The 21864-nt window shown below is 33.4% G+C and overlaps 2 protein-coding genes across 3 annotated transcripts; one reads left to right on the top strand and one right to left on the bottom strand.

Moving 5' to 3' along the window:
* Positions 1–1025: 1025 nt before the first annotated feature.
* Positions 1026–6763, bottom strand: LOC110610602 (carboxyl-terminal-processing peptidase 2, chloroplastic). The gene is made up of 13 exons (XM_021750595.2): positions 6594–6763; positions 6195–6495; positions 5954–6103; positions 5250–5332; positions 4898–5106; positions 4056–4124; positions 3744–3862; positions 2712–2787; positions 2598–2639; positions 2083–2191; positions 1619–1716; positions 1449–1542; positions 1026–1370 (listed from the first exon to the last, which is right to left on the bottom strand). Exons 1-13 carry the CDS (start codon positions 6705–6707, stop codon positions 1245–1247), a joined length of 1590 nt encoding a protein of 529 aa, XP_021606287.1. The 5' UTR covers positions 6708–6763; the 3' UTR covers positions 1026–1244.
* A 3457-nt stretch (positions 6764–10220) lies between these two features.
* On the top strand, positions 10221–21057 carry LOC110611224. Of its 2 annotated transcripts, none has more exons than XM_021751413.2 (15): positions 10221–10457; positions 10642–10800; positions 10908–11024; positions 11168–11252; positions 13784–13892; positions 13993–14060; positions 14163–14288; positions 14410–15341; positions 15610–15813; positions 15899–15959; positions 17303–17416; positions 18452–18565; positions 18650–18733; positions 18998–19045; positions 20831–21057. In XM_021751413.2, exons 1-14 carry the CDS (start codon positions 10360–10362, stop codon positions 19022–19024), a joined length of 2298 nt encoding a protein of 765 aa, XP_021607105.1. In that variant the 5' UTR covers positions 10221–10359; the 3' UTR covers positions 19025–19045; positions 20831–21057. The 2 variants fall into 2 exon arrangements, with proteins under 2 accessions (XP_021607105.1, XP_021607104.1); XM_021751412.2 differs by having other exon boundaries at positions 18650–18751.
* Positions 21058–21864: the final 807 nt, after the last annotated feature.

The following is a 21864-nucleotide window of genomic DNA, read 5'->3' as shown; positions in this document are numbered from 1 at the left end:
AAAAAAAAAATCATCTATTGTCAAAAACTAAAAACTCAAACTCCAAAACATCTTGCATGCATCATCAAACCATAGAAATAACTAATTTTTCTTTTTAGAAAACTCCAACAACGGATAAGGATTAAACTTACCTCCCGAATGAAAACCAACACAACAATAATGGAGAAATTCGGAAAAAAAAAAAAGAAATGAGCTTTGAAGACCAAAAAAGTTAAAACTTGAAAATTAAACTCGATTTTTCAAAAATAAAAAGTAAAATAAAAAATAAAATTCAAGAAAAAATCATTTTAAAGGAGGATTTGTGAAGAAGAGGGTAGGAAACTCATTTCTACTCAAAATAGAGTAAAAATTCTTTTCTTTCGGTGTAGAGTCCCTTCTATAGGTGGTCGGACAAACACTTTCAATAACCGAACCTTAAAACTTTTTTAATTTTTTTTTAAACACATCATAAAATATTTCAAATTCATTTTGTAAAAATCTATTTTACCATTTTAAAATTCAGTTTTCAAACTCTTTCAAAATTTTGCTTTCAAAATTTTGAATTCTAATAAAATTCTGTCGATAAATTAAATTCCAACACCAGAATTTAACTACGTCCTTTAGAACCAAGGACAACGAAGTTCAATAGTTACTCGTTCAGGAATTTTTTGCCCTCCTTTATCAAATTCCCACGGAACACTACCCTAGCCGAGGTGGGCAAGGAAGGTGGTTCCACGTTAACGTTTTCCCTTCGATATCAATGGTTCCATGTTAATGTTTGCTTCTGTTTGTTTAAGAACCCAACCTCTTTGCAAGGACATCAATGGTTCCATGTTAATGTTTGCTTCTGTTTGTTTAAGAACCCAATATAATAACCTCTTTGCAAGGATTGGAATGTTAATTCAAAAGCTCCCGAGGGACTAGGGAGTAGAGAAGAGGGTGGATGTGCAGACGCCAATTTCTTGTACTCTCTAGAGAAGGTGCTTGTATTATCCCATGATAGACCCACGAACATGAGTTGATCATACCCATGACATGATCAAATGTAAGTCTAACATGGTCGTATGATTTCCAAGCAAAGGACAAGCCACAAGGAATTCTAATTATCATGATCAATTACATCCCTGGGTGCATTCTCAATTCATTTTTCAATCCTATTGACGCCCACAGGGGTCAATGAACCATCTAAAGAATGTTTAAACTACATTTCAGAAAGAATTTTGCTGCTTTCCTCAAAGAAAATGTCAAAAACGCAAAAGAATATGTCACCGAGCAAAGAGCTGGACTCTGTTAATGTAGCAAGAAGATGCAGGGTCCTGGAGACAGCCGCAAAAACTCTCCTCATCCTTCGGGAATGATTTGGGTAGCGGATGGTCTGGAATAACACCAACCTACATCATAACAACATAAAATTTAATGTGAGAGAGCAGACATACAGGCAAAGCCAGATGCATAGAATCACAACAGACCTTGTCAATATCAATGTGAGCAGGGGTTTCATAACGAGCAACAGTAACAGCTAAACCAGAGCCGTCAGAAAGCTGAAATACCGATTGAATCTTGCTGCAGCATGGGATGAATTCACCTATTAGAAATAAATAATATCATTCATAAATGCTACAGCAGCAGAAGCTGTTACCCTTTCCCAAATGTGGGTTCTCCATACAACACAGCACGTTTATTGTCTTTCAATGCACCAGCTAAAATTTCACTTGCACTTGCAGTTCCCTTGTTCACCTAATTGGAACTCAAAAGACAGAGATGTCAATGGAATGAAGAATTTGCCAATAACGTTTATAACTTTTTACAGGTAAAGTCCAATGCCAAGGCATGCACACTGAGAGTTAATGATATTGTATAGGATTCTGGATAGTGGAAAGCTTAGCACTAAGCCTGGAACAGTAATAAGAAGGAAAGATAGAGTTTACAAAAGCATGAATGAACTTAAGGATGCAAGTTTCTTAAGTAAAACACAACTCTACCACAAATTGAGAAAGGGGAATGAGATTATGACTGCAGAATCAACTGAGTAAAGCCTGAAGATGTTCTCTCAATTCCATGACGCTAAGTTATAGCAATCTAAGAATTCAATACATTGCATACCAGCACAGCTAAGTGTTCTGAAGTTGCAAAAGCACCACTTCCATCTGCATCATATATGTCTCGAACACCACGGCTATCACAAATATAGACAATCACGCCTTTGTCTAACCTGAATAATAAAAGCTAAAATTAGTAGTATGGATGACTAAAACTAGACAGAGAAGGCAATAATCAATTATTTGGATGATTAGGATTGAGATCACATATAATTTATTTTCTTCATTCTAATATAATTTATCGTCTTCATTCTTGGTTCCAACAATTCTTTTACTGAAAATAGAAACACAGAAAAAGAGAAACCATTAAACCCTAATCCCAAACTAATTACAGTCTGCTATGCAGTAAATATCCACTACCTCCTGCATAAATGATATCCAAACCGAAATTCTATTAAGTTTATCTCTGAAAAATTATTCTTACTAGCGTTTTACTATAGGGGGGAAATGTGGAATACATATTTAGACAAAGCATAACATACATGTAATGTAATCACATCCAGCCATCATCTAACTTACCAAATCTTGGCAATCTCAATTCCTTCTGGAAACAGGCCACCACTGCAGCAAATTTAAGCTTTCAGAAAAGATGCCAAACAAGTTTAAAAATATTTATTATCAAAAGCAAATCACCTATTGTCTCGAAGGTCTAACACAAAGGCATTAGCATTATTACTCCGTAAAGTGCCAATAGCTTCCCTAACAGCACCTACAAAAGAAATAATTGTCAATAAGCATGTTAAGTGGATTGAAATTCAACAATATTGTACATGCAAACAGAAATGGGGGTTTGACTGTTTGAGAGACGGAGGGGAGTCTGCAGGACACTGGATTCTGTTCCACAACCCACAGTCACTCCGCACATATGTTTGTTTTTTCTACTGCTTAAAGCGGTTGTCACGACAATAGTAAGAAATAAAAAAAATGAAAATCTATTTCAACCTTTTAATTTCATCATTCTTTAGTTTTAACCATCTGAGACTCCTGCAGACAAATTAAACAAAGCATGTTTGGTAGGATGTGCATGAATAGGAGGAGAATAAAATAAGAGGTTTCTGCTCCAAATGTAATAGTACAATGTACATAATATACACATGTTAAGTAAACAATTACTTGCTTTCTAGAATAGCTTCTTTTTCTGCATATTTTCCCCACAATTACCCTTGTTAATTCTTAAGCCTACGAGTTATCAAGTAGATATTAAATTTCAACAGAGTGACAGTAGTTGACAAAAGGTCAACTTTCCCAAAAAAAACAAAAAACAAAACAAAACTATAAGGTTCAAAAAGTCAGAGGAACATTGGAAGTCCAAGGACCAAATTAAAATCTTAATGGGGGCTATAGAATCAGAATATAAGTTCCCCAAAAATTCCATATCCACAAACAGCTCATTCTAACCATCGTTAGTTTATAATCACAGCAAAAACAAGCCTCAACAGGTACCCATGTAAAATGTAATTACTCTGCAACTTAAACTATACATATCTCAAACATTTTCCATACCCAAATAATTCAATTTTCTGTAAAAGATTTATATACACCAGTGCATTCATTTATTACTGACAATTTTATATGAGAAAAAGTGTGTCCTGTCATCTGCGACATTTCAGAATGATTCATGAATGATTCTAAAATATTAATAACTACATAACCATCTGCACCTACCTGAAGCATTTTGGCTGAATGTTGATAGTTTAATGTACCCAATCCTAGGAGAATCCCTTCCTGAGCCAGGAATTTCACACAGTCTAGACTTCACTGGATTCAGAGACACCCTCTCTCGACTGAAAAGCAGCAGTTGGTTAGTATAAAATCAACTGGAAATACAATGGTGATACGAATAGTCCTATTGTAGCTTAATTTACAATACAGCAAAGCATAATGAAGAACCATGTAGGAAATATTAGAGGAACCAAATTTCTATTAATAGAAAAAATCACAAACAATAAATACAAGATGTGAAAGCAGCAATCTTACATTAAAGCAATATGTTTTACTTCAGGTCCACTGCGAACAGTCAATTCCACTGAACTTCCTTCAGGTCCCCTACAAACCGTATTAGCTTAGAGAAAACAATACATAAGACAAAGACAAATAAAGTACCAGAAAGGCTTAATATTTTTTGAATTATTAGCTCTCCAGAATCAATGCTTTCCAAACTGTAATTGCTTAACAATGACAATATAGAGCAATAATTTCAAAATTTAGTAGCCAGTGAACCTCAGAATCATTTCCCAACTAATTAGCAATTTAAGGACACAAATTCAAGTTGACCAATGTTTAGTTCCAAATCAAAGATCCTAACCCATCTAGAGTGATATTCTCAATGAGATACTTGGAAACCAAATCCTATCCTACATCATTTTCACTTTACTATTTTCCATTTAGGTCCCTCAACTTGAATGCAATCTTTCTTTTCTCCTGGATGCATCATATAAATACCTGGAACTGTGTGTTTATTTTATGCATCTTTTGCAAGTAAAAAGACTGCATTAGAGAACAAATGTGCGGCTTAAATGATAATATATTTATCAAAGAAAACAATCACAAAAATACCATTTTCTGAATTGTAATGTCATATAAAGGATAACATCTCTACTATAGGTTAGACTCAAACATTTGATGAAGCAACAGAAACGTGTCCAACAAATCTTTCAAGACTAGTTCAAAAAAATCCCTTTAATGGGCTTTAGTTTCTAAATCCCTGGTGGCTGAGAAATTTAAATGGAGTTTTAGTTCAGTGCAAATATCATACAATAAGAATAAACTAAATAGACTGATTTGCCTGGTTTAGGTGAGTTAAAAGTCAAGATACTTACTGCAACCTGTCTGCTGCATCATATATGCCCATACTTTCTGTAGTTGTATCATCTATTGCCAAAATGACATCCCCAGATAAAATTCCAGCCCTGCTTGCAGGACCTCCTGGAGCTGCTGAAATAACAACAAGTCCAGCAGGTGATCCATCGGACCCTGTAGGATAGCCTATTGAAAGACCTACACCAGTAAGAGCACCTTGTGTTCCAGACTGCCTTCAGAGAAGATGGTAATAGATTTTAGATAAGAATGTCCCACTTTATAAATAGCCAGTGATATATTTAAATTTGTAAACTAGCTTCCACAATATTGAACGCAAAATGCAATGGATTATGATAACAAAAGACTTCATACCCGCAAACTCTTAAACTTTTCAGGCTCTAGAAACCGAGTGAAAGGATCATCCAATGATGCAAGCATCTTTCTAATAGCCACGTCTGCTTCCAAGATATAAAAATAGGACTTAGTCAGAGGTAGTGCATTAGAAGGGGGCTGCTTTAACTACTACAAATGAAACAATGCAACAATGATCGACTCTTTGTTAACTGGTCCTGGGTTGAAACTTGAAACGGTGGAAATGATTATCAAAAGGCAAAAAGTCCCAAAGGTATTACTGAGCTGGGTCCTCAACAACAAGCAAAGAATAGAGTGAAGGTTGTGAAAAAAACAAGCTGACATTATTTAAAAAATATTCAGAAACGAGCTCCAGTTAGCATTAGTATATGACAAATTATTGCTTCTATCAGCATGCATTTCAATTTCACAAGACCACAATGTCCAAAGATATTCATTATCGAGTTCTGCAAACCAAAGTTCAGAGATAGCTATAAAAACATTACTCAAATTGAAGCAAGAATTTAAACAGCATATGGATAGAGGTCAATATGCTGACACAATCTAACAGGTCTTCTTGGAAGGCATGAACGTTTGGGAGATAATACAGATATTCATGGATGCATATTTAAGCGCATATAAAAACCCTGCAACTTCAACACAATTTTAGTTTGGTGAGGTGCAGCAAGCCACCAAAACAAATTATTTAAAGAACAGATTCATACATGTCTCTTCTCTGTTGTTCATCGGTTCATTCCGCAGAGCATTTTCTCTATACCTAAACCAACTCTGTCCATTAAAAGTTTTATCAACATAAGCACGATCGATCGTTCTCCATGCCTCGAGGAACAGAAGATTCTCTTCACTGAGCGCCCCTAAATAACACAAACAACAAGAATTAGCACCAAATGAACCACCATTCATCAAACTAAATCGTTTAGTTCACTAAGTCAAAATTAAACTCACGAGAGGGTGAATTGCAGGCAGCAAGAGAAACTGAGGTGACAAACAGCACCGTAACAACCAACCGGACGAAAAGAACGGACGCATGATTTCTAAAATTTTCTGCAGAATTCGTTACGCTTTGTCGGTTTTGTCGAGATGAGAAGCATTTCCGGAGAATCCGTATCGGATTAAGCAATAACAGCTCCTGTCTAGAAGTGAACGCTTCATATTGACTGCAATTCCTACTCCTGCTTCTCAAAGAACGCCATAATCGAGCTTCTAGAGCTTGTACAGCTAGAGATTTCGACTTGCATTGAAAAACCTAGATTTCAAACGTCCAAACAGAAATATAAACATGAGAATCGAAATTGCATCAATGGAGCATGTAAGCAAGCAAGTTCGGAGATGTGGAAATTGTACCCGAGTATTGGAGGAGCTGAGAAGAAAACAAGGGCCACTGTTAGAGAGCCGAAGGTGAAGAGAGGCGGAGAGAGTTGCAGAGCTTGCAAGAACCGTCATGGCAAAGCACACCATCAGAGATGTCAGTTATTCTTTGAGCGTTTCCTTTTCTACTTATCTTTATTTTATTACAATATCCAAAATTCCCGTACTTTTTAAAATTTATTTTGTTGGGAAATTTTAGTATTTAGTCCCTTTTTTTCCAAAAATACTGTTTAGCTCCTCAATGGGCATTAGATTAAGTATTTAGTCTTTTTTTTTTCTCAAAAATAAACATCATTTAATTAAAGATTAAGACCCGAGAACATAAAATTCAATTCACATGAAAACTAAGACCTTACATAAAAGAAAAAGGGCACAATTACAACTCAACACTAAAACTCTAGACCCCAAAACAGAAAGACCTGAAATCAAATTTGAAAAAACTACAGCAATGTTGCCTCTCCAGCACAAGTTGGTGGCTGCCAAGAAGAAAATGCCTCAGAGGCTTACCAATGCTCCACATCACTAAAAATTTAGCCTTGCTATAATAACCTATTAAAAACAAACAGAGAAAAAGAAAAAACTTAACCAATCCATAATAATAAAATACACAAATTAAATTATAAAATAATTACCATTAAAAAAAATAATTTTTTAAAAATTACAGTCAATTCCAATAATAAAAACTATGTAAAAACCCTTAAATGAGTATAATAGTGGTGAATTTAAAAGATGGTTATAATATCAAAACTAAAATTGAGATCCATCGTTGCCTCTTAAACACTCATATTTAGCTTCAAAATGTAGATTTGAGGCCATTTCACCTTTATAGTACAAAGCAATCAAAATTAACTAAAAAATACGATAAGAAAAAAAAAATCTTCATCAATAGACACCATGTATTAGAAATAAAAATAAAACAATAGAAAAAGGCCTCATTTAGATGGGAGGAAAGGGACCCATATCTAAATAAGAATGGAAGAGCAATCCCAAACAGAAAAGGGTAAGGGTGACCACATCATTAAGACCTATTATCTTAAAGAGGAGACGAGAAATTGTAGAAAAATAACTCAGAGCATTATATAGACTAATTTTTGTTTTTCAGTTATTAGGTGTAATTTTAAAATATAATTATTTAGTTATGTAATTTCAAAACGGTAAACATAGCATTTACAATCAATGAAAATAATTAAAAGAAAAATTCACAATTTAATTTCTGGATATTACTATTATTAACAAGTAAGTACTTATATTTTTAAAAACTTATTAAATCTTTTATTTTCAAAATAGTCATTCCGTTCTTTTTTCCGTTAAAATTAGATAAAAGATGAAAGAGAAAATTTTTAAAATCTAATTTTACTCTCAAATAAAATATCTTATTTAGTCATTGGATATTGCTATTATTAACAAATCAGTTCCTATATTTTTAAAAGACTATTAAAACGTTCTTATTTTTTTTTCATATCTATTAAAACATTTTTATCATTTATTTCCATCAATAAAATAGTTTTTATCTTTTCTTATATCTATTAAAATATTCTTATCATTTCTTTCCGTTAACGAAATAATCTCTCCTCATCGTTTATTTCCGTTAATGAAATCGTCCTCCTATATTTTCAAAAATCTATTAAAACGCTCTTATCTTTTCTCATATCTATTAAAACGTTTTTATCGTTTCTTTTCGTCAACGAAATAGTCCCTATCTTTTCTCACATCTATTAAAATGTTTTTATTATTTCTTTCCGTCAACGAAATAGTCCCTCCTCCTCTTCAAAAAATAAGAAAAAAAGAAGAAAATAATGATGATGAAGAAGAAGAAAAAGAAGGAGAAGAAGAAGAAGAATCGATAGAGGAGGAAGAGAAGGAGGAATTTCTTTCCGTCAACGAAATAGTCTCTCCTCCTCTTCAAAAAATAAGAAAAAAAGAAGAAAATAATGATGATGAAGAAGAAGAAAAAGAAGGAGAAGAAGAAGAAGAATCGATAGAGGAGGAAGAGAAGGAGGAAAAGAATGGGGTAATTTAATTTTTTACTAATTTTTTAACAGCAAAAATAGACAGAATGACTATTTCGTTGACAGAGAAGAAATATAAGGACATTTTAATAAATTTTTAAAAATATAAAGACTGACTTATTAATAGGAACAATACTCATGAATTAAATTATAAATCTCCCTAATTAAAATGCATAACTTTCCTTTTCTTGCCGATGAAATCTTAAACTTTTGTCTAAGATTTTATCTTTTAATATTTGTTATGATAATTGAGTCCATTAATTTTGAATTAAAATTGATTAAATCCTTGAAATCTGATTTTAATCAGGTGCCACGTACAAAGAACGTGATTAACGGACCCTCAAACTGTCTGTTTAATCTATCAAGGAAACAAAAATACTCTCTCTCAAAACTTTACCATTTTTTTCTCCACCATTTGATTCTCACAATTTGTCATTGTTGGTTTGTAAACTGTTATATTGGATGAAGCAATTTCTATATTTCCTTTATAAAGCGTTGAAATTTGAAATTAAGACGTTTGTGGTGACAATTCGAGGGTGTATGTATGAAGTCGGGAAATCAAACTGATGAAAACACAAATTGTAACAGATTAAATACAATTCACATTTCTTCAATGGAATTGTAATAGAATGAATATATATAATTAAATTTAGAATAAATTCAGTTTATAAAATTAATATCCGTGATTGATTTAAATCGATTATGTTTTAAATATCTAAATTTATTTATATAAATAATTAATTTAATATAAGATTTATATTTTATAATAATTTTTTAAAATTTTTTTATATGTTTTCACTTAAAAGTTAAATGTTTTTTAAAAAATATTAAAACTTTTAAATGAAAATTATTTTTTGTATAAATTATTAATTAAAATATATAAAATTAAAAATTTTATTTAAATAATAATAATTAAATTTAAAAAGAATTCAAATAATTTATAATAATTTGTTATTGAATTTAATATGAAAATTTTTAATGTACCCTACAACAATAGCTGAGGCTCTGTTTAAGCTTGTTGCAGGAGCTTGTATAAATAACGTTAGATGAAAAAATAAGATTAAGTAGCAAAATATTTTTATTATTTAAAAGGTTTAATACAAATGCATCGATAAATACAAAATTTTAAATTATATTAAGAATAATATGGATATTAAGAAAAAGATTGCTTATCAAAAAATTTAAAAATTCATCAATTTATAAATTTGAGATTTTAAAAGATATAAAGCCTTTATTTTTTTTTTTCAGAAAATAGTCTATTTAAAATTTACTTTTTGTAGTAATTTATTTCTTTTAATTTTAATATTTATAACAATTTACTCCTTATAATTTTTATTATTCCTGAAAATTTAATCATTTTAATTTAAATTCAGTTTTTTCATTTATTATTGATTAACAGAAATTGGTTATTTTATTAATAAAATAAAAATTAAATTACTGAATTATTTACGATTAAAAAATAGGAAATAATTTGCGAGTGTTACTAAATTATATTAATTTTTTTTACAATAATAATATTTTATTTATGCAATTAACAAAAAGAAAAAAGAAAAAAAAAAAATCCCCCCACATAAATTGTCCCCTTCTCACGAAGCAGTTCCGTGTCTTTCCCTGCTTCTCAGAGTTGCCTGCTATAGAATTTTATCGGAAACGCTGTCTCTTTCCCGTGAGTGCCTGTTTTCTCGGGAAAATGATGGAAAATTCCGAAGCATGATAACGTTCATGTTCTCAAAATGAGGGGATCATATTGGGTGGACGAATCTAATGCCCCATCAACCTCCAGCTCGCATCGTCGCATTCATCATCAGCCTCCATCTTGCGCCCGTCACAGGTCTTCCATATCAAGATATCCAAATTTCAATCAATTTCTGGACGTTCTGGTTTTCTTAACTCGGTTTCTCTCGTTTATTTTTTTGTCGCACGATTAAATTGTGATTTGATTTTTGTTGTTTGATAACCATTGAATTTCGTTTCTCCGATTTTGCTTTTGATAATTCAATCATTGGTTTTTTCAGAGGCGATAATGTGTTTCGACTGCTGGCACGAAGAGAGATTTGCCCTCGAGCAAAGCATGCATCGAAAAAGTTGTGGAGCGAATGCTCCGATCAGCAACTGGATTCCTTTGAGCTTAGGTCTGAATCAGCCCTAGATGCCAGGCGCGCTCTCATTTCATGGTAAGTTTGTGGAAACTTTATAGCAGTTTCCTTCGTGTTTTGTTTCTGGGAATATTTATTTTCTCTTTTAGATAATAGTTTGAATTTTGAATTCTTGTTTTAATCAGGGTGGAGACAGAATCGTTGCTGCATTTATCAGCCAAATATTGTCCGTTGTCACCTCTTCCAAGATCAACCATAGCTGCAGGCTTCAGCTCTGACGGGAAGACCCTTGCTTCGACGCAGTGAGTTCCTTTTTTTTTTTTTTCGTCATTTTGTCTTTTCTTTATTTTCCCAATATCAAGAGGTTATGCATGACGCTTGGTCGACGTAAGTTTATATTTTGATTCGTTTTCTTTGCCAAACTGCATCTTGTATGTTTGTGCAGTGGGGATCATACTGTAAAGATTATTGATTGCCGAACAGGGAAATGCTTAAAGGTCTTGAGGGGTCATCGGCGGACACCTTGGGTTGTAAGTGGCATTACCTGCGCTTTTTTTGTGTTACCATATTGTTTTTAAATTTTTTGACAATGGCCTTGTATGAGAGCACCTATTTGAGGCAGTTTCATGTGTGATGTTCCCCCTTTTTTCCCATTGTTGTTACACCAAGTGCATGTTTGATGAACCCCAATTGAGCATAATGGAAGATATTAGAAGGAAATTCAACTTCTTATTCATTTCTCTCTCTTGTATTCCATTTCATTACACACTATGACAATCCATTGCAATTTACCTGACATGCTCTAAGCTTTGGTATGGCATGTTAGCATTTGGACTTGGAGTCTTTCATTCAACAATGTTCTGTTAGCAATATGCTACCCAGTCAATTATTTTGCTTGTTAGACAGTTGAAGTTTACTTTTATGGTTGGTGGTACCTGAAGATGTATTATCTTCTTGATAGCTTTCTGCCTACCCTTTACCCTGCTACAATTTCATTTTGATCAATCCTTTTTGTACACAAGCTTTTGAATGCCACAACTATCTTTTTGTAAAGTGTGGTATCTATTTCTAATATTTTTTTCCATTCATTTTGCATATGATTGTATGCTTTAAGAGGAATGAAAGATGAAACTGTATTGTTACAGAAATTGAAAACCAGGCATAGTAATATTAAAATTTTGCTGTTTTAATTTTAAAAAAATGAAGGAAACTACGGAAGAAGGATAAATTTGAGTTCCAAAATAGTATATAGAATGTTCAGGAATTATAAAAGCTCTTAATGGATTTGCTTTGTACAAAATGCTTGACTATGTGAAGTGTTGTCATGACTCAAAATGAGGTTTAAAATAAAATGAGAAACTGTAATGAACAGTGTCCGAGCAATGAGGAGCTATTAGGCTTAAAGTTGAAGTCATGGTGAGAAGAGGGCTGTCCGATGGGACAAGGATGAATGCTCTGATAAATTTTTGATGGCAAATTTTGGGGATTTTGAAGAGGAAAGGAGGAAACTCTGAGTTGCTTGGTTTACAAGAATTTGGTGCATTTGGCTAGACCCAAATGCTAGGATATTTAAGGATAAAGTTTATTTCTTTGAAATTATTACATATTTAGAGTCCTCTAATTTCATTTGTGCCTTAATGGCTTTTTTGCTAGGAGTTGCACTTGCATCACTCTCTTGGTGCATATGGAGCAAAATTGTTGTCTTAAGGTTTCTGTCATCTGTCTCATGTGTAGGATCTAATCATGAGTTTGTGTAATGAGTCTTTTGGCAAGGTAGGAGAGAGTAAGGATGGATTTTTCTTTTTGCGATCTATTTTGAAAAGCTGTCAGGCTCATCAGATAGAACCTGTAATCTCTTTGAATTTAAAGTACTCAAAGACTTTTTGAAAATTTTTTTAGCTGACATTTATTAATCTACTTCAACTTAAGTACAAATTGGAGATTTAACTACCTCCTAAAAAATAAAAAATAGGAACTTAAAATAGTATGGTGGAGGCTAACCTCCTACAAATCAAGATTTGGAAATAACTAAACAGAACATGCAATTAACTAAATAACTAAACAGAACATGGTGGTAACATCATAAGACCCATGATTTTTGCCACTACCCATTACTATGCATAAATCCATAATTTATGCCACTATCCACTACTGAATAACTATCCACTATTGCATCAGCAATGAAGAATCTGTTGAAGTGGTGATTTGCTAACATCATCTTTCTCCCAATTATCACTCTGAGATCCTCCTTATACATGTCACGTTATATATTTATTATCAATTGAAATAGACACACACTTGTGAGAAATAAAGAGTATAAGAGATATTAAAGTGAAAACTCAATTCTAAAATATAAGATAATAGGGTATTTATAGAGTTTTAATTCCTATGCTGATTAGGATAGAAATAGAGCTCTTTAGACAACTCCTACTTTACTAAAGTAGGGATAAACTAATTTAACTAATGTAGGAGTTACAAAGTAGCTTTCTACATAAAATAAAAGACCCTTAAAGCTAAAATAGAAATAGTAGAAAAGTTTTAACTAGGAATTCCAAACAACATAGGAGTAAAAGAAGAATTCCAATCAAAATAGAAGATAAAAATTTTCTATTAAAATAGGAGACAACTACTCTTCAACTCTCCGTATCTGTAAGTTATTCAATATTCTGATGAAAGTTGATGCCTCTTGATGGACATTATGGTTGTGCATTTGACTGCTCCATTATCTCAAGTGCACATAAAAAGGAGATGTAATAGAATATAGAGAAGTCCTATATCATGTTATTGAAATTTAGATTTACTTAATGCAAAGTTTGTTTTTGCTCCTAAAACTTATATATGGTGCTCTCCTTGGCTTAATGTGTATTGGTCCTTATGTGGTTCTTATTACAGAAAACTTTTGTCTATGGCCTGTTGCAATAGGAAAAGTTTGAATATTTTCAGGCATATTTTCTATTGTTGCTTGAGTCTTACCTTTTGCATATAAATACACCTGTTCTTTGGTATTATTTTTATGATGAGATGTTTCTTTCCATCTTATGTATCAGCTGATCTTTTTCAGGTTAGATTTCATCCTTTGTGTTCAGAAATACTGGCAAGTGGAAGTTTAGATCATGAAGTTCGTTTGTGGAATGCAAATACTGCAGACTGTATAGGATCTCGTGACTTCTGTAAACCCTTTGCTAGAGTCCTTATTTGTTTTTCTATAAGCAATGTCGTTAAGGTTTTACGGTCAATGTAATTACTGAAGTTGATTTTTTCACCATGCAGACCGTCCTATTGCTTCTATTGCGTTTCATGCTCATGGGGAGCTTCTTGCTGTAGCTTCTGGACACAAGGTGGGGAATATTTTCCTTTTCTTTTTTTCTCCTTTTCTTTTTCATTTTTTATTTGGGTTCACTTACCTTCTGATGGCCTTGCATTGGAATTTTTTGTGATAGCTATACATATGGCAATATAACAATAGAGGGGAGACATCCTCACCAGCTATTGTGCTAAAGACACGTCGTTCACTTCGTGCTGTGCATTTTCACCCTCATGGAGCTCCATTTCTTTTAACAGCAGAGGTGAAATCCCTTTGTTGCATCAAATTAAGATTGACTTTATTTAACCATGCTTTGTATGTTATATTTTACAAATTATGATTTGCTTAGTTTAGGATTTTGCTAATATTCAATTTGTTTGTAGGTAAATGACCTTGATTCATCTGATTCGTCAATGACACTTGCAACTACTCCAGGGTACCTGCACTATCATCAGCCTTCGGTATATTTGGCAGATGCTCATCGTGGTACCCGCCTTAGTTTAGGGGATGAACTGCCTTTAGCAGCCTGGCCTACCCTAATATGGCCTTCTTTTGCTAGAGATGTTGCTAGAATACCCCGCCAGCAAACTAATGGAGATGTTAGTTCAAGTCGTGTGCAACAAAGACTTGATCATTCCACTCCTATGCAGCTTCTTACATATTCAATTTCATCAGGGCAGTATGAACTTCGGCTGTCTCCCATTGAACCTTATAGCTCATCTCCTGTGCCAGAAGAAACTCAGACTAATTCTTTCATGGATAATGAAGCTCCCCAATTTTCAATGGATACCGTTGAGACTGCAGAAGTGCAGACTGTTGAGAGAAACAATTCCATGTTACCCTCTGGTGATCAACTATACTGGGAAGTTCCTTTCTTGCATGGGTGGTTAGCTGGCCAGAGCCAAACAGGAAGCCATGCAATGGGTTCCCTTAATGTTTTGGCCCATGAAAATCTAAGAGCATATGGTGAATCAGAAAATCACATTTCTTCCCCAGTAATCCCGATAAATATTGGCCTATCTAGGGGCAATGAGAGATCTGATCTGCATTATCGATCTTCACGACCGCAAACAATATCTGCAACTGGCTCTCATGAAACTACTGCTTTTGATAGAGTGGCACGCAGTGAAATTGATGCTCTGGCTGTTGCTAGTAGAATCCAATCTGAACTTGCTACGTCTTTGTCTGCAGCTGCTGCAGCAGAGTTACCTTGCACTGTCAAGTTAAGAATATGGCCATATGATGTAAAAGATCCTTTTGCCCCTTTCAATGCTGAACAATGTCGCCTAACTATACCACATGCTGTACTTTGCAGGTACAACCCTTCCTCTCTTTTAAATTCTTTGCAATATGCAAATTTAAGTCCTTTAAAATTGCTATTGGCTCAACTTATCCACACTTTCTAGGTATATGATTCATGATTCATCATCTAAATTTCATATGAAGCAAGGGTCAAGATTAAAACAATTGCCTTAAATGAAATTTATGAGCTTTTATATGTCTTACTTGTTTTACTAATATTCAAAATGCTGTGCTATCTCAAACTGCATCCTTCTGAGTTACATATTAGATTATGTTTGCAGTGAAATGGGCGCCCATTTTTCACCTTGTGGGAGATTTTTAGCAGCTTGTGTTGCATGCTTGCTACCTCATCCAGAAACTGATCCTGGCTTACAAGGCCAGGTGCTCCGTGATAATGCAGAGGCTGCAACTTCCCCAACACGACATCCAATTTCAGCCCATCAAGTCATTTATGAGCTTCGGATATATTCCCTTGAGGAGGCAACGTAATACTTAAACATCTTATAAATCTGAACTGTTGCATATATATTTATCTGTTCTATTCTTATGGAATATTATGTGTGAATCTAGATTTGGGTTGGTGCTTGCATCCCGGGCGATAAGAGCTGCTCACTGTTTAACTTCGATTCAGGTCAGTTACTTTTATTAGATCAAACCTTCATCTATATTTCGGTACTAAACATAAACTGTACCATATATGGCTTTTCCTATATCTGTGTGGGTTTTCCTTTTGCTTTTCCCATTTTTGTTTTCATAACTTTGGATATTTATGGAATTGTGTTATAATCAACAACTGTATAAATTTGTTGCTACTTCAATGGAATACTCATGCAAAACTGCAAATGCAATTAATTTGAATGCTGATTGAATTTCACCAATATATTCTGTAATTGGCATGATACTCCTTCCTCTGTTTGTCATAGAGGATCAATAAGAATCATATTTTCTCTAACTTCTTTTTTCTTTGTTTCTTGAAATTGGGTAAGAGTATGTGTCTGGGGGTTGGACTCTTGTATTTTCCAATGTTTTCATTGACTTCCCACTAATATGAAACCCTAAATTTTATGTAACTTATGACTGAATATGCTTATTTGACATGGATGCTTTATGGTAAATTGAAGAATCAAAGTCACCGTCACTTCCTATCCAACAACTGTAATTGTCCTAATAGGCAATCTTTTATAATATTTTTCCAACGTTATGATAACTGTTAAATTTGGATCTAACTCACCCCAAAATCTAGTTCAAGCAGAAGAGCGCCTGAAGCCGCTTATACACGTTAACTTTATCTCAAACCGATATCGGATTCAACATACTCCTCAAGCTCAGAACTACATTGGAACTATATTGGAGCGTGAAATATTTACAGGAAACCCAATATTGGTGGGAGGCACTGATACCATGTTAAATTTGGACTAGGCTTAATTCACCCAAAGTTAGCTCAAAGAGGAGTATCTAATGCCCTTACAGGGTATGTTTCCCTATTCCAAACCGATGTGGGATTCAACAATAACAAAACTACTTAGTATATAATGAACAAATGAATGGGTTTCTTATCAAATTGGGAAGTTGGGGTGCGGGGACAAAAAAAGGATGCATTTTTGGCATGTTTCCATTTTCCATCTTAACTCTTCAGTGGTCTCTCTCTTTCTGATTCCATGATCTTACATGTCCTCATTTCCACTTCTTTTAGTGGCCTAGAATCATAAAAACTTAATTGCTATACCATTCTGGAGCAGTAGTTTCAGCTTACAAGATGGTCAACTAGTTTCAGCCTCGCTTGATTCAGTGGAAATGGAAAAGTTTAGAGGACAACCTTTTTATGGTATTCTGGATCCTGAAATTTAATGCAACTCTCATGCATGAGCGTATATTTGTTGAATATGAATGGATCCAACCAAGTAATGCCTGTATTTAATTGTAGAGGTTACTTTGTTTGCTCTTATAAACTTTCAAATGTTTTAATTTTTGTAGTTCTCCCCCACATCAGAGCACTTACTGCTTGCCTATGGTCGTCGCCACAGTTCACTACTTAAAAGTGTGGTCATTGACAGGGAGACATCAGTACCAATTTATACTATTCTTGAGGTATAACTTCAAAATTTTCATTGTTATGTTTGTGATCTGGTTTAGTTACTCTGTCAATTCTTCTTGCCTAATGAAAAGTGCATTGTTAGTAAGATTGTCATTTGTATTGTTAAACATGCAATAAGATGCAGTTTATGTAAGCAGACTAGCATCACAGAATTTGATACTGTAAATAAAGCATTTTGGTCTTCAGCTTATTTTGTAAAAGAGTATCTCATTGAATGGCAAAATTATAGTTTGTTCATGATATAACAGTGTATCTTACATAATAAAGGTAATAAAATTATCAAAAGAAGAGGGAAAAAATGATGGTTGGTGCAAAATTTGCAGCGTGCGTATGCTTTGATCAGCTCCAGAAAACCAGTGATGCATCAACATGCAGTGCATCTAATTGCATGTATTTATGGTCCCACATGTAGATTTTGAAGTATTTTGGTGGTCTTACAGTGTGTACACACAGAATTAGCATACTAGGACGTTGAATGTTGGGAAAGCAGCAGCACAAATTAAAAGCAAAACCAAATAATAGCTTACTTGTAATTTGGTGATGGTGGCACCCAATTATTGGAGGTTATCCAAGATGATTCAGCCATGGAGGACCTTTTTTGAAATTTAACATTGCTGTGTGGTGGAATGTGATATAAATAAATAGGTATCTGAGTTATTCCAAGTGCTCTTATATGGTTGGAAATCTTATCTTTGCTGTGACTTGGTATGCAAGTTCTTTCTTTCTGTAGCCCTCAGATGTTCAAATGAATAGTGGAATTATTTACAATAGATATTCTTGTTTTGTGGTATATTTGTCGAAGTATCTGTAAAGGATGATGAACAAGTTCATAGGAAGATTTCAAAAGTGGATATAGTTTTGAAATTCATATTTTTGTTTCATCATTATATTCAAAAATAATTTGCTCTTATACTTTTGTTGTTTGATAGTGTTTCTACTTCTATATGACAAACATTGTAAACAAAAAATAATTTGTTTGGATGTCTATTTCTGTTTACTTTTTTCTGTGTTTATTATTTTTGTATTAGGTCTACCGAGTTTCTGATATGGAACTTGTAAGAGTTCTACCTAGTGCAGAAGATGAGGTCAATGTTGCATGCTTTCATCCCTCAGTTGGAGGTGGGCTTGTATATGGGACTAAGGTATGTAGTTTGCTGAGAAATTCTGCTTCTTAAGATCCTTCACTGACTATCATCAACTTAAATGTTGATTATTGTAAAATGCAGGAAGGGAAGCTCAGGATCCTCCAGTACGATACCTCTCATGCTACAAAGTTTACATCCTCTTATCTTGATGAGCACATGCTTGAGGTAGAGGCAATGACAGATGTATGGTGACTTTCTCACTTCCCATATTGGCTGTATTTGTTTTTGTCAAAAGATGATTATTATTGGAATAAGTTTTTTTTCTCTTAAAAAAAAAATAGTTGGGTGGTCTGAAGGGCTTTGGGCTACACAATGGGGGTACCCTCCCTCCGTACCTATTCTATATCCCATCCTTGTTTAATAAAAAATGTTTGTACATCACTTTGCTTTTGTGCATTGATTGCTTATGTTACTGTTGTTCTATTGTAGGTCCCAACTTATGCATTAGAATGCTAATTACCGGTGATCAGGAGCCATGTGAGTTTTTGCTTAATTTTTTACGTTCCGCTTGTGAAAAATATGCAGTGCAAGGTCTCTCCCCACCATCCCCACCCCCAATCACCCCAAAAAAAAGGACGAGTTTCCTTTATCCAGTTCTGCTGATGTCAAAAAAAGCATGAAGTAGTGGATCTGGAAATGTGCAATATTTGCATTGCTTCAGATGATTTTGATCTACTTACATCTAAAAAACAACTTGTTTCTTAGGTTGGGAAATTTAGAGGTTGCAAACAGTCTGTTTGGTTTCTAAACAGAAAAAATGAGAAAAAAAAATTATTTATGAGAGATTGAATTGAATTGAATCAAGTTGATACATTGGTTTGGTTCCAATCCCTCAATTTTCTTCCTTGGCCATTCACATGATTGTATTTTCGTATCCAAACTGCTTTTTGAGCACAATATTTACAGAATTGGGAGAAGATAACTAGCATAATTCTATTAACAGAATTGATAAGAAAATAAATTAAAATTATAGAAACTACCATATTTCACGGCACGCACATCCCCTATTAATCTATTCAAGTCAGGAAATCTTTCTTGATTTTGTTCATCCCCCCAAATTTTAAACAAGAAAGAAGAGATGGAACTGTTAAATGTTGAACAAAATAGCTTCGAGGTGGGTGCAAGGAGATGTGGTCATTAGGGCTGGCAACAGGTCGGAGACGTTTGACTACCCAATCTGACTCCATAAAATAAATATGGTTCGAGTTTAGAAAAATAATAGTTGTGTCGGGTTTAGATTTTATTTGTTGTGCACTCGTTGGCTGAAACATTTATATAAATCATTAATTAAATATAAAACATGTTTAATAATTAGGTTTATAAATTTATAAATATTATATTTTAAATAAATTGAATTTAAATATTTTATAGGATTACTAAAATTTTAGAGTATAAATTATTAGTTAAAAGTTCATATTGTTACATGGATTAGTAATGAAAATATATAAAGTTTAATGGGTTTGGGTAGCATTCAGGTAAAGATCATCGGTTTAGAATGGATTTGAATAGTTTGTAATCAAGTTTTGGACGAATTCGTGTATTTGAATCATTAATCCAAGTAAGGTTGGTTGATTTCTGCAAATAACAAGCCCGTTGACCTCTATAATGTTCATCCTCCAATATTCACACGGCTCTACGCAACAAGGCATGCAGGGAGTGGATGGCAAGGTGATTTAGTAATGGTGACGAGGTCCTTGGTTGCAGGCTGTGGATGATGTGGGCAAGGTTGTGCAATGGTGCCAAGGTTGCAAGTAGTACTGCAAGTGAGAGAGGCAGAGGTCTCATGGTTTATGGGTTTCATTCCCTTAAAGAGTAATTTTGGAATGAGTTGTGTTGGGCTTTGTGAGCTAATGGAGGAAAGGGTAATGGAGATCAGAGAGTGTTGATAGTGGAGAAGAAACAAAAACGAAGAATATAGGGTGGTTGTAGAATTAAAAAAAAGAGAGAGAATAGGATTTGAATGGCATGTGCTTTTGATTTTTACGAGAGCTGATTGTTGATGTCACCAATGATGTCTATCTTTCTCCCCCCACCCCCACTCACAACACACACACGTACTCAGAAAGAGAGATGGTTTGTCTTAAAACACTGCATTATGAGGTGTCTGAGTGCCTGTTTCCAACAACTTAGGTCTCTTCGCCTGCCATTCACATTCTATGTGAAGTTGTAGTTGTGGCAAAAGTGAAACTATTCAACTAATGTAATTATTCAAGTTGTGTGATTGATACAAATTCTCATTGGCAATGCTTTTGATGCTCCCAGGTGAAATTCCAGAATGCCGGGGACTTTTCCTATGCTTGCTGAAAGTTGGCAGTGCCTCTTCAACTAATCCTAACACTTCATGTTGATTGTGTTTGAATCCTTGGAAGCTGTATTGGAACCAATTGTGAATTTACATTTCTATTTTGTTTATGGAAGCATGTTGTATCATCAGTGCACATAATTTTTATATGTATTAAAAAAAAAAAAAGCATCCACTGTTCAGTCTTTGTTGAAGAAGTGCACAGAATTATTAGCTATAATTTTTTTTTCTCATTATACTAGCAATTATCACGCTAATACAATTGTCATTAGAGGTAAAAATTTGAATCCTTTAGCTTTGTATGGGACACTTTACGTCGACGGCTGGGATGGTCAGGAGAGAATAATCGAGTACCATGTGACAACTGCAAGAAATTGGGAAAATAAATATTATCAAAAATAGGAGAGGCTGACAACTCCAAGTCGAGGTAGGGATTTTATAAATGAATTTCTTTAATATTCAATTGAGAAAAAAATATAAAAAAATAAATTAAATCTCACTCATAAATTAAAAAAAAAAAATCACCGTTAGGACAACTTTTAGGGTTGGTAAATATGATTTTTTGTTTTTTTGAAATGGGGTAAATATGATTATTAAAAACCATAGTTTTAATATTTTATTTTTTCAATTAAAATAAAAAAAAATTAAAAAGAACATAATATTTAATCTTTTGAAAAATATGAGAATAATTTTAGAAAATAAGCTTGTTTTCTATAACTAGACAAGCATATAGATTTTGTTGAAGTAACTCAACTCATAAATTTTAAGTTTTAAAAAATTAAAATTTTACCTATTTGATTGATGTTTTAAATTTTAATATTTTTATTGTTTAATAAAAAAAGTTTTAAAAAATATTAGAGATTTGAAAAAAATATTTAAAGAAACTAAATAAAATATTAAAGTTCTATTTATTTTATGGAAAAAAATATTTTTAATTTTTAAAAATTAAAAAAACTAATAAACAAAAAAATATTTTTTCTATTTAAAAATTAAG

This window comes from Manihot esculenta, chromosome 3 (assembly GCF_001659605.2).
Source record: "Manihot esculenta cultivar AM560-2 chromosome 3, M.esculenta_v8, whole genome shotgun sequence".
In the NCBI taxonomy this organism is placed as follows: Eukaryota; Viridiplantae; Streptophyta; class Magnoliopsida; order Malpighiales; family Euphorbiaceae; genus Manihot; species Manihot esculenta.
Note: the sequence above shows the minus strand (reverse complement) of the source record. Positions and strands in the feature narration are given on the sequence as shown.

Coding starts and splice junctions, on each gene's coding strand:
- LOC110610602 (XM_021750595.2), bottom strand. CDS start 6,707: ATGGTGTGCTTTGCCATGACGGTTCTTGCAAGCTCTGCAACTCTCTCC. Junction 6,496..6,593: donor TCAGCTCCTCCAATACTCGG/GTACAATTTCCA, acceptor TTTGAAATCTAG/GTTTTTCAATGCAAGTCGAA. Junction 4,125..4,897: donor GATGCAGCAGACAGGTTGCA/GTAAGTATCTTG, acceptor TACGGTTTGTAG/GGGACCTGAAGGAAGTTCAG.
- LOC110611224 (XM_021751412.2), top strand. CDS start 10,360: ATGAGGGGATCATATTGGGTGGACGAATCTAATGCCCCATCAACCTCC. Junction 10,458..10,641: donor CCATCTTGCGCCCGTCACAG/GTCTTCCATATC, acceptor TGGTTTTTTCAG/AGGCGATAATGTGTTTCGAC. Junction 11,253..13,783: donor ATCGGCGGACACCTTGGGTT/GTAAGTGGCATT, acceptor GATCTTTTTCAG/GTTAGATTTCATCCTTTGTG.